General features: G+C 55.2%; 1 protein-coding gene across 1 annotated transcript; it reads right to left on the bottom strand.

The window, feature by feature from the left end:
- Positions 1-4,370: 4,370 nt before the first annotated feature.
- SOX4 (SRY-box transcription factor 4) lies at positions 4,371-9,100 on the bottom strand. The gene has a single exon (XM_037381478.1). It carries the CDS (start codon positions 8,200-8,202, stop codon positions 6,895-6,897), a length of 1,308 nt encoding a protein of 435 aa, XP_037237375.1. The 5' UTR covers positions 8,203-9,100; the 3' UTR covers positions 4,371-6,894.
- Between the last annotated feature and the right edge of the window lie 2,240 nt (positions 9,101-11,340).

Genomic DNA, 11,340 nt, shown 5'->3' with positions numbered 1-11,340 from the left:
GAACTGGGTGAGTTGCTCAGAGCAAAAAGGAAAAGTAAGGAATACCAGGGCTTCCCGTTTTCTTCCAGGTCTACATTATGAGGGCACTGCCAACACAACAAAGCGTAGCTTTGCCAGCATAACACACATTTTCTCTAGTGTTTTGCTGGCATAAAAGTGCCTGATGGGACCCAAAGCGCATAGCTCACCTGGCCCATGCCAGGTCTGAGTTTCCACTTCTGCCTCATTCCTATGACTTTGAAAGACACGATGGGCTCCTTGAAACTGACCTGCCGGTCTTGCTCCTGTTTCTGCAAGCCCTTCTCCTCCTTCTCGTCCTCCTCCTCCTGGTCAAGCAAGCAAATGCTGCTTCTGATAAGGATGGAACACACAGGGGTGCATGAAGAGACTGGTCAGCATTTGCAAGCTGTCAACAAACGGCATCAAGGCCAGGTCAGGGACAGCTAACCTCTGTCACAAACCAGCGGATATCACCTCGCCAGCAGCCACTCGTATATTGTCCTTTGTGACACGAGCCATTTGGAGTTTGGGGATGTTCTGCTGCCATGCAGGAGCGTTAAGCTTGGTTTGCCAAAAACATGGAAGAGCTAGTACAAGGGGAGAAAGGATACTAGGAGTTAGTGTATTGGTAGGAAAAAAGGCATAGGCAGTGAGTCAGAACAGCGTAATCTAGCCAAAGGTGTAGTGTTGGGAAATGTTGCAGAGCCTTGCCTATAAGTTATGCCTAAATCACATTCCAGGGGATTTAATTCTGCTGGTGGTCTATTGGTTGATTACTATAGGCTCCATAAATGCTACACCTTGCCTTGCAATGTTTATGTACAATGCACAAAACTGGGCAATTACTGAGTCCTGAGTAACTCACCTTCTGTGTCGGGGCATACCCATCTTGGGGGGTGACCGCATTTCCTTTCCTCATGTTGGTGACAAAAATCATGGCTGATGTTCAGAGCTCATTTGAGGGCCCTGGAGATAAGAGGTTGAAATGGTGGAAGGCAGGTAATAATTTCAGAGCTCTGGCATACCAAACTGATCACAACACTTGTAGACCCAGGAGGTCACATCGCTAATGCCTTCAAAGCTTTCTGGAGACCTTTATGGAGTTATTCTACATGAAAAATTAACCCTAATATATACATTGAAAAACTAGATTCAACACAGTGGATAAAGAGCCCTTGAGAGGAGGGTGAAGCTCTGATCTGCTACTTTTTCCCACTTCTTGTGGAAGCAGATGTTGCAGAGAAGGGGGTGGCCAGCATGAAGGCTCTGCACTCATACAGCTGCTACTGTGTTGTGTACCATGCAAGCGTATGTTGCGACAGCTAACGGGGAGGCCTCCAGCTCTGTGCTGGCCTTTCAGCTCAGCCAGGCTGTTTCTGTTGGCAGCATAACACGGGAGTACGAAGCCTGCAAATGTGTTCAGCATTGCCAGCTCCCGGGGAACCCTACTTTGGTGCCGACAGAGGAAGAAAATACAACGCGGTCTGTGCACGCAATCACATTACACACTGCTTCATGAGGAAGGGAAGGAAATGAGATGATACACAGGGGAGGCAAACCTGATTACTGAAAATTATATATACACTCTTGAGGTGAACAGTCTTCATCTAATTTGTAGGTAAATTAATGATTTACAAAGAAGCGTGGTCTATTAAAAATAAATTTTAGCAACAGACACATGCAGCCTATTAAGGTGATTTTCCATTTGAATCTTTCAGTTCAATTCTTTTCTCTATCTCTGTGTGCTATGGGATGAGCTGATAAAGAAATGGCAAAGAGCTATAAAAATGAGTGGCTCAGGAAAAAATGAAGAGACAAAATGGTCACAGTATCTGAATGGACAGACTTACCTATACTGAAGTTAAAATAGAAAGCAGAACCTTCATTTCTTCACTCAGCACACAAACAAATTCATTCAGTGTCACCACAAGGTGTTGCGGAGGCCACAAGTAAGAAGGGGATGCTGTGGAGGATGGAATAAATTAGCAGAGCAGGATTCACTGGTGATAGTGACCGCGTGTGGCTGTGGAAGTCTCTAGAACACCGTTACCAGAGTGCGAGCACAGCAGGGAAGGGCCAATTTTGCTTTGCCACTTGCTCCAGCATGGTTGTAGCACCCCAGAGTGGGGCTGGGGCCTCTCACACTGGCTGGGGCAGCAGCAGGAAACAGCTACAGCCATCTCGCACCAGCGATGTCGCGACGTGTCGCGACACTGTGGAAATGCACCTCTTTAAAGGCACCCACCACTCTGCTCCACAGCTAAGAGCTGATCTGGTGTTAGGCAAACCGATGGTCAGATGCCAGTTGCGATTCCTAAAATCTGGTTTTCTTTTGCATAGACCTTCATTAAAAAAAAAATATCTTTGCAATAAGTTTGCTAGCTTTCACACTTGCTAAAGGGCCACTATTTTTCCTTCCAAAACAGAATACATTAGCAATATTGTCTATTAAAAAAATAATAAAAAGGAGTATGTTTTGATATGTCTTTAGTTGTGGGTGCTTCCTCTAGTGAGAAACTTGCCTTGCTCCATATTGCAGGCAGCAAGGAACACATGAGTATTTCCCCTTTGTGTAGATACACACAGGTGTAACGCTGTGTGAATCCCTGTCTCAGCTGCCTTCTGCTCAGCTCTCTGGAGGCCACAACTGCTGCCACCAAGGAGCCCCCAAACAAACAACCCCTTTGGCAATACTGACTTTGCTCTAATTGAGAACAAACCCAACGCGCAGGAAACCACCAAACCCCTCGAGTTAGCTGTAGCCACGGGCGAGTGGCCCAGAGCAGCAGCGGCCAGCCGGACTCAGGTGGGGGGCACGGGGGGCTGCAGTCCCAGCCTGTCACCTCGGTGCCACGGCTCAGGGTGGTCACCTGTCCCCATCACCACCCCTGGCCCTTTTCTCCCCTGATTTTGCCCTGTGCTCAGTCCCAAGAGGAAATCTCTCCATACCCACCCCATGGTGCCTGGCTGCCAGCCCCCTGCCCAGCCTGGCCGGGGGTGCCCCGGTAGCCGGTGGGCGAGTTCCCGGGGTGCTTCAATACCGGGGGAGGTGGAGGGTGGGAGTGGTCCCGGGGAGATACCCGATTTGCAAATGGCCTTGGAAAGGAGACGCGTAGCATGCAAAGAGGCTAAGCAGGACCCCTCCGGGCAGCGGGGGCGGGGGCCTGGAGCTGCAGCTGGGGGGATTTTGGCATGGCAAATACAGCGCAGGGGTCACCGGGATGAGGCCGGGCAAACATTAACCTCCCGCGCCGGTGGCTTTGCGAAACAGCCGGTGCAACGTCTCTTTTCCTTTGCTCCTCCTTTTTCATGGGGAAAAAAAAAAAAAAAAAAGAGTTTATGGCTCAAAGCCAGCTGTAAATTAACAGCTAAGTGAAACCATTCTGTCAGTGGGACGCTTTAATCGGTTTACAAAACACCGCTCAAGGTACGATGCATATTCGTAGGCAGGACGGTACCCGGCACATCAAAACACAACGGGGTCACCGGCCGTGCCCCTCCCCCCACCGGCGGGGAGCTAAGGGCCAGGACCCCACCCCCACCCCCTGCATTCACACGGCTAAGGGCGCTGATGGCCGGGCGTTTGCAAATGCTTTGCCTCTGAAAGGCTCCATTAAAGGGAAGGAAAGGAAGGATTTGGGATGGGGTGGGGAAGGGAGGAAGTGTTTGGGATGGGGGGTGGGCGGTGGGGCCCCGCTGCTGCCCGGGCGCGGCGGGCTCGCTCACTCCGGCGGTTCTCACCGAGGGGGAGAAAAGGAAAAAATTGGGAAGAAAAAAAAAATCTCTTAAAAGGGAAAATAACCTGCACCCGCGGTGCCAGGGCGAGCTGCCCGGGGAGGGCAGCAGCTAAAACCCCCCATCGCGCCCCTCCCGCTGGAGATGCCGAGCCCGGGGCCCCCACCCGGCACCGCGCAGCCCCCATCCGGGGCCACGCAGCCCCTACCCCGTCACCCCTGGAGCCCCCCGCCCGGGAGCCCCGCAGCCCCCACGCCGGCAGCCCTACAGCCCCCACCCGGCAGCCCACCACCTGGCGGCCCCCCACGCCCGGCACTCCGCAGCCCCCCACCCAGAACGGCGGCCCCGGGGGTGGGGCGGCTCGGCCACCCCTCCCGAGAAAACCCCTCCCGGAGCGGGCCGGGGGCGTAGCAATGATGACAGCCGCAGCCCAGCGTTAGGGTTCAGTTCCAGCTGATTTTATTTCCTTCCCGAAGAAAAAAAACAAAACAAAACAACAAAACAACAAAAAAAACCATCAACAAAAAAAAAAAAACCAAACAAAAAAAAGAGGTTATTTACAGAAGGTATATCAACAATCTGACAGGCAGTGAACTTGACATGGTTAGCTGGCATGATTTTTTTTTTCTTCTCTTCTTTCCCAACGTTGCGTCGAGGGTGATCGTTAAGACAAAAAAAAAAAAAAAATCTACACAGCATATTGCACAGGATGGATGACCAAAAAAATAACAAAAAGAACAAAAAAAAGTTAAACCCTTAACGGAACCACCTCATTAGGCAGACGTCCTAGTGCCTGTCATGTTATATTAACATACATAAACACACAATCTTCTTTTTTTTGCTTATTATAATACAGACTTAAATGTACAAAGATGTTTTCACTTTCTTCATCTTAAACACAACAGCTATAAACCTGAATACATATGCTATCATCATGCCATAAGAGACTAAAACAATTATATTTAGCGACAAGTAGAAAGGATTAAATAGTCAAATACGAGAATGAAAAACGCAGTACATAGTGTCGCGAACTCAAACCGGCATTTCGATAGATCCAGTGGTTTAAACGGCACGTTTTTGCTTAGAAAAAAAGTGCAAAAGATGTGGTTTACAAGTTAAAGGTACAGGATCCCTTCTGTGTAAATGCACCAGTTGCTTTACTTCATTTCGGGACAGGTTTCTCCCCAAAACGGTAGCATACAGTGTATACGCCTGAAGTCTTTCCCTTCCCCTCCCCCCCCCGCCCCCCCCCCCCCCCCCCGCCCCCTCCCCGGAGAGGCAGGGGGTTGCGGGGAGGCGCGGCGGCGAGGGATGCTGTCACTTTAAGATGCCTGCAGATTGGAGTGTAAACATGGACAAAGTAGGGGCTGATTCGTGGGTGTGTGAGTGTGAGTGAGCGTGAGCGCACACGCGTGTGAGATACAACCAGCGGCCCTGTTGTTAAAATCAGGAAATCCAAACAGCGATTTACACCGATTTACACCCCCTTTATATATTTTTTACAAAAATACACTGAGAAAATAATCAAACGTTTTCATCTCTCTTCTCTTTTTGTTTTTTAAAAGTGTCAAAAGTCTACATTTAAATATAAAAAATTAAAAGTTAAAACTCTAGCCCTTCAGTGAAGGAGACATAAAAATGGTGCGGGTAACAACGAGAACTACCAAAAAAGGACAAAGAAATACAAGTCAAAAATGTTTGGCCAGTATAAATACGTCCACTTATAAAATGGCATCCGATTACATTTACAAGGAAAAAAAAACAAACCCAAACCAAGCGAAAAAAAAAAATACGAGGATGGAGCATCGGTGAGAAAAAACAGTCTTTTCATTTACAGCTATAAGGAACAAACACATACATACTCTGAGAAAAAATTTGGTCCTGAATTTTCTTTTTTTAAAGTCCAGCACAGATTTGAGTTGCGTTTGAATCCTTTAAAGAGTTAAGAATGAAAAAAAGCTGGTGATATTTTTGTAGGAATCAAACATAGCGCCATCTATCTGCTTTTATATTATCCTAACACTATTTTTTTTTAAACTGTTCAACAGTCTTACAGAAATCTTAAAAAGATAGACAGGATAACATGCTATATTAAACCCCACCAGTGAAATAATCCAACACCATCACGATTCTGAGTAAGAAGAAAAAAACTACTTTTTTTGTGTGTATTTTCGTGGTTTTTTTGCAAAAGCCATCGCCCTCCATTTCCCCTGTACCACATCACGACAGAAACTGTTCCCATTCGGTCTCTGTTTCAAAGGAAGTTTTCAGTGTTCTTGAAGTTTCGGCCTTATTTTTCTCTCTACATATGACATAAGGTGACTGAGAAAAGCGCTGCCGCCACCTCATCTATACGTGCAAATCCGTTTCAGTTTATTATTATCTTTCCCCCATCGTGTTTTCCAAGACAGCTCTCGAGTGTAAGTCTGGCTCTTCTCCGCTTAACCAGGATCTCAGTCCAGCTCCATCAGCCACCTCCTCCTCCTCCTCCTCCCATCATCGCCGCCTCCTCGCACCGCAGAAGAAACCGGGACAGGATTTCTTCCCCCCAAACGTGAACCTTGCAAGGGGCCTGGTGAATTTTTTTCTTTTTTGTGTGTGTGTTTCTTTTTCTCCTTTTTTTTTTTTTCCAAGCAGTTCTGGTCGCTCTTTCACACGAAAGGGCGAATGCTCAACACATCCAGTGCGCGCCCAGCACAGCGCATCGCTCCCCCTCCTCTTTATTCGCATGAAGTGGGCAACAACAAAGAACCCAGAGGTGTGTGTGTTTCCCTCCCCCCCCCCCCCCCGCCCCCTTTTCTCTGTCTCTCTTTTCAGGAAATAAAAAAAAAAAAAAAAAAAAAAAAAGGAAAACCAGCGTTTCGCTCCCGCCAGTCTCTGAAAAAGCACCGTCAAGCTCGGCTCCCGGGGGGTCCGTCTGCAGCCGGAGGAGGGGGGCTGCCGGCCGCTCTGCGCGGGGAGGGCGGTCCCGCTCCTGCCGCCTCTCTCCCCCAAGCACAAGCAGTTTCCACAGCCCCTTCCCAGCCAAAAATAAAAAATAAAAATTTTTAAAAAATTAAAAAATGATTAAAAAAAAAACTCAAAAGCGCCCCGGCGGGGTGGGCGAGTCCTGCCGGCACCGCGCGGCTGTGCCTCCTCCAGCAGCGCCCGGCTCCCGGCTCAGTAAGTGAAGACCAGGTTGGAAATGCTGGACTCCAGCCAGTCCCCCGAGATCATCTCACTTACCTCCGGCGTGCAGTAGTCCGGGAACTCAAAGTGCGAGCCCGAGCCGGGCTCGAAGTTAAAATCCAGGTCCCGGTCGAGCACCGAGGAGCTGAAGCTTCCCAGGGACATGCTCTCAAAGCCGGGGCTGGGGTTCAGGTCCAAGAGGTCGTCCTCGAACTCGTCGTCCGACGAAGAGGAGCCGGAGGAAGAGGAGGAGGAGGAGGAGTGGGAGGACGCGGAGGAGGAATGCGCCGTCGAGGGGGCCGGGGAGGAGGCGCGCAGGCTGGTGTAGCTGCGGTGATCCGAGGGCGAGCCGGAGCCGGAGGGCGAGGGGCAGCCGGTGCCGCCGCAGTCCCCGTCAGGCCGGCCAGCCCCGCCGCCCCCCTCCTCGTACAGGCTCAAGGGATCGCCGGCCTCCGCCGAGCTGCTCAGCGTGGGGCTGCCGGGCACGGCCCCGCCGGGGGAGGCGGAGGCCGCCGCCGCCTGCCCGCTCGCGAAGACGTAAACCCGCTTCAGCTTCTTCTCGGCCAGCGGCTTGCCGGGCCCCGACGGAGCACCCGCCGCCCCCCGCGGCTTGTACAGCGCCTGGTGCTCGGGCGGCAGCAGCGCGGCCGGCGGCTCCCCGGGGAAGGGGGCGGCCTTGCCGCCCGCCGCCGCCTTGCCGTGGGGCTTGCCGCCCGCGCCGCCGCCACCGCCCGCAGGGGAGGGCTTGGAGCCGCCGCCGCCGCCGCCCTTCTTCGGGGCGGGCTTGGCGGGGGCCGCGGAGCCGCCGGGGCCGCCGCCCGCGCCGCCGCCGCCGGCGCCGCCCCCGCCGCCCTTGTCCGCCTTGTCGCCGGGCTTGGCGGAGCTGTTGCCCGACTTCACCTTCTTCCTGGGCCGGTACTTGTAGTCGGGGTAGTCCGCCATGTGCTTGAGGCGCAGCCGCTCCGCCTCCCGGATGAAGGGGATCTTGTCGCTGTCCTTGAGCAGCTTCCAGCGCTTGCCCAGGCGCTTGGAGATCTCGGCGTTGTGCATGTCGGGGGACTGCTCCATGATCTTCCGCCGCTCGATCTGCGACCACACCATGAAGGCGTTCATGGGCCGCTTGATGTGCCCGCTGGGCGTCTTGCACCAGCTCGGGTCGTCCGCCTTGCCCCCCGTGGAGGCGGTGGAGCCGGGCGTGGGGGAGGAGGCGATGCCCAACTCGATGCCGGCCCCGGAGTCGGAGGTCTCGGCGGCCAGCAGCGCCTCCGTGTTCTCCGCCGTGTTGGTCTGCTGCACCATCGCGGCGGCGGCGGGGGGGGGCTCGCCGGGGCTCAGCGCCGCTCCGGCGCGGGGCAGGGCGCGCAACTTCTCACAGCGGCACCGGGGCGGCGCGGCCGGCCGCGCAGCCCCCCGCGGCCGCGCACCGGCTCCCCGCACCACTTGTACTTCCACACCGGCGCCTCGTCCCCGGCGGCACGGTCCTTTCCCCCTCGAGGCGGCGGCGGCGGGGCCGCCCGCGGTCAGGCAGAGTTTCTGCAAAAGCAGCGCCGCGAGCCGCTCGTCCAAGTTTGCTATGTTTTGTTTCTTGGGGTGTTTTGGGCTTTTTTTTTTTTTTTTGGAGGGTGGGTGTCGGTCTGCTTTTTTTCCCCCCCCCCCCCACCACCTCGGGTCTGCCCCCACTCCCCGAAGCAGCTGGTCCGGTTCACAAGTGCTTTCCGCCTGCCCCCGGCGTTTCAGCAGAGCAGCGCGGCCGCCGCCGAAAGTCCCTCAGCGTTGGGCACGGCCAGCGCGCACGGCCGCGGGGGAGGGCGGAGGCGGCGCGCCCCCGGAGCCCCGAGAACCCCGGCTCCAGGACGCGTGGTGGTGGCGGCGGGGTCGGCAGCCAGGAGTTTGTGCAGGTGAGGTTTGGCAGTTGCGAGGTACTGAGCGAAAAGAAAACCCCTCAGGAAAAAGAAAAAAATTAAGAAAGGGGGGGGGAAAGGAAAAAATAATGATAATTGAAAAAAATCCCCGGGAAAAAAAAATAAAGAAAAGCGCTCGTGCATGAACGAGTGTGTACGTCCCCGGTGGGAAGAGCGGCGAGCCGGTCGCCCAGCCCCGTCCTCCTCCTTCTCCTCCGCTGCCTGCCGGTGCTGCTGTTGCTTCTGCTGCTGCTGCTCCTCCTGCTGCGGCTTCTCCTGCTGCTTCGGCTGCTGCTCCGCGCGCGCGGAGCCCCGCGCCGCCGCCGCCCCCGCCCGCCGGGCGATGCCCCGCGCCCCCCGCACGCCGCGCTCCGCCGGCTGCAGCTGAGAGCGGACCCCGCGCCCGCCCCGCGCCGCTTTATCCTTTCGCAGCCCGCCCGGCGGCCAATGGCGCGCTGTATCCAACGCCTCCGCGTGCCAAGCCCCGCCCGCCGCCCCGCCATTGGCTGCCGCCGCGGCGCGGTAATGCCGGCCGCGTGCAATGGGGAGCGCGCGCGCTGACCTCATTCCCGGCGGCGGGGCGAACTTTTTAAAAGGGGCAGGAGGGCAGCCCCGCGCGCCGCCCCGCGCCCCGCCGTGCACGTGCCCGCGCCCCCCATCCCCCGGGAGAAAAAATATCAGGAAATCAGCAAAAATCATCGTAACGTAAATAATTTAATAAGAAAAAGCGTGTGTGTACGGAAGGGAGGGGGTTAACCCAGCCCACCCCCACGCGCGGGTGTCGTGGGGGACACGTACCTGCCCGCACAAAGAGGGGGACTGTGTATGTGTCTCCTTGCGGGTGGGGGTTCCGGGGGATGCCCCCCCCCCCCCCGCGGTCACACCCAGCACGTTACGGAGGGGGTCGTCACCCCTCGGGAAGCGCTGCCGTCACGCCCCCTCCGCCACGGGTGGGAGGGCACGCACGGGCGGAACCCCTCTGCGGGGGGCAAGCTTCGCGCGGGCGGTGTTAACGCTGCCAGCCACCTCATTTGGCACCCCCCACGCCCCACCCCGGTGCAGCCGTGGGCAGCGCTCGCCACCGGCCGCTCTCGCACGCCGCAGCCCCGCCCCCCCTCCGCACCGCCCGACCCCCGTGGGTCCCCCCGGGAGCGGGAGGGGGGAAAGCGGTGCTCAGCCGGCAGTGCTGCCGTGCCTGCCCCTGCCCCCCCGAGCAGGCAGCCCCCCCCGGGCGCACGGAGCCCGCCCTGGGCGCACGGTGCGTGTCCGGGGGCTGCCGGCTCACCGCGGTCCTGCCGCCCTGCTGGGACCCATGGGGGGGGAGGAGCGGGGCAGGGGTGACAATGCGGTGAGGCCCCCCTCCAGGCCGCGTGGGACCAGAGACACCCCCTCTCAGGTAAAGGCCATTAAAAATGGCACTGTAAGCCCCCCCCCCCCCCAATTCCTTGCGTCACCCCGCAGTCACCCCACAGGCCAGGGGCCAAAAAGGTTGCAGGACAAAAACAGCTGTGAAAATTTTTGTTGCACACCAAACCGATTAAAACCACTTTTTAAGTCAGACAGAAAAAAAAAAATAAAAAAAGGTTGGAAACAGCTGAAACATCTAAGAAAGAGGGCTAAAAATAAGTTACACGTTTTTTGCAAGATCATTTCTGGCAGGATCCTGTAGCAGGGTTTCTGGGGGCTGGGGGACAGGCTTTGAGTGTTGGGATCCTACATTGAACTCAAACTGTTACACTGTCACCAAGCGCTGGGAAAAATCCTGAATTCCTAATAGCTCCCGAGGTAGGTCACCTAGGTTGCTGAGAGTGTTTCCAAAGATACAAACTAAATTACCTCTTTGCTTGCACAAATAATTGTTTCCTCCTCCAGCCTGTGGTGAGCATGGGATAACCCACCGCTTGCTGCTGGGTTGAGGACACCCAGTGACATCAGTGGGTTTCTCACCTTCACGCTGTGGGAGGAGTAAATCATGCTGTGCTACTCCCCCCCACCCACCCCCAGCCCCAAATCTGTTCTACCATAGAACCACCAACACCTGCACAGACAGAGGCTCACAGCGGTTTGGGTGTCAGGGGTAGGTACCAGCTTTATTTACACCTTTGGTATTCGTTTGCAACAGCGTGAAAACCTGGGAGTGGGAGCAGTCGGGAGTTGCTGGCTGCTCCACCTGTTAGCGTGCTATCTGAAAGGATTTCCACCCCCAGCTCTCATATTTTACATATAAATATCCATTCAGATGTATCAATATCACTTTGAAGTGCAGAGCAAGAGCGGTCTTCTCACGTTTCTACACGCACAGGTTAAAGCAGAAGAAACCGAGATGACAGGATGAGAGGTGGCAAGAAAAAGCTTTAGAGAAGCTTTGCACCAGGTTGTGCCACCGTGTGCGAGGTCTCAACTGCCACGAATAAAAATTCTCTGTGGGTGAGTGAAGTGTTACCCCGGCGAGAGCCATCCCGTCGGTTTGATGGCAGTTGGGGAAGCGTGGCAGTGGGACTGGCACGGCACTATTATCTCCCGAGTGAAAACTTTA

This window comes from Falco rusticolus, chromosome 3 (assembly GCF_015220075.1).
Source record: "Falco rusticolus isolate bFalRus1 chromosome 3, bFalRus1.pri, whole genome shotgun sequence".
Lineage (NCBI taxonomy): Eukaryota > Metazoa > Chordata > Aves > Falconiformes > Falconidae > Falco > Falco rusticolus.
This window is presented reverse-complemented; position numbering and strand designations above follow the sequence as displayed.